General features: G+C 59.3%; 1 protein-coding gene across 1 annotated transcript in view; it reads right to left on the bottom strand.

The window, feature by feature from the left end:
* The window catches only part of EMH_0000950 (RNA recognition motif-containing protein, putative), a gene marked incomplete at both ends in the record, with an annotated part of 11714 nt that overhangs the window by 5298 nt on the left and 5596 nt on the right, over nucleotides 1-820 (bottom strand). Inside the window, one exon of the mRNA XM_013495387.1 lies at nucleotides 3-820. Within this exon, the coding sequence (XP_013350841.1) occupies nucleotides 3-820 (818 nt within the window). The remainder of the gene's footprint in view (nucleotides 1-2) is intronic.

Below are 820 nucleotides of genomic sequence, written 5' to 3'. Positions count from 1 at the left end.
AGCATTGCTTGACCCCGGCAGCTGCAACTGTATTTGCTGATGATGCAGCTGCAGCTGTTGCTGCTGCTGCTGCTGCTGTAGCTGCTGTTGCAGCTGCTGCTGCTGCAGTTGTTGCTGCTGCTGTTGGAGCTGCTGCTGCTGCTGCTGCTGCTGCAGCATCATCAATGCCAGAGATGGATCCCTTGCTGCAGCAGCAAGTGTTGCAGCAGCAGCAGCAGCAGCAGCAGATACGGGTCCTTGAAGCCACTGCTGCTCCTGCAGTGTATCTTGTCTGCCTGCAGCAGCAGCAGCTGCTGCTGCAGCAACAGCAGCAGCAGCAGAATTAGCTGCTGCAGCAGCACTACCACCAAAAACTCCTGCACTTGTTGCTGCTGCTGCACTGCTGCTGTTGCTGCTGCTATTGTTGCTGCTGCTGCTGCTGCTCTTTCCCTGCGCATGCACATGTGCTGCAGCAGGCGATCCATGCCCAGCAGCAGCAGCAGGACCCCCTCCCCCCCCAGCAGCAGCAGCAGCAGCAACAGCAGCAGCAGCAGGAGGAGGAGGCGGAAGAGCGGGTGGCGGCGGTGGTGGCGGCGCTGCTGCTCCCGCTCCCGCTGCCACTGCAGCAGCAGCAGCAGCAGCAGCAGCAGCAGCAGCAGGGTTTGAGTGTTGCTGCTGTCGCCCCACAACTATGTCTTGTAAAGACAACGGCAGCAGCTTCTCGTCGCCGTTCTTCAGCTGTATACGCAGCTTCCTCCCCCCCAAAGGCCGCTCCGATAAAGCCCTATAAGCAGCAAATGCTGCTTCTCTGTCTGCGAAAGAAGCAAACCCATAACCTCTA

This window comes from Eimeria mitis, genomic scaffold, assembly GCF_000499745.2.
Source record: "Eimeria mitis Houghton genomic scaffold, Emh_scaff155, whole genome shotgun sequence".
In the NCBI taxonomy this organism is placed as follows: Eukaryota; Apicomplexa; class Conoidasida; order Eucoccidiorida; family Eimeriidae; genus Eimeria; species Eimeria mitis.
The sequence above is the reverse complement of the archived record's forward strand: the minus strand, read 5'-3'. Positions and strand labels throughout refer to the sequence as shown.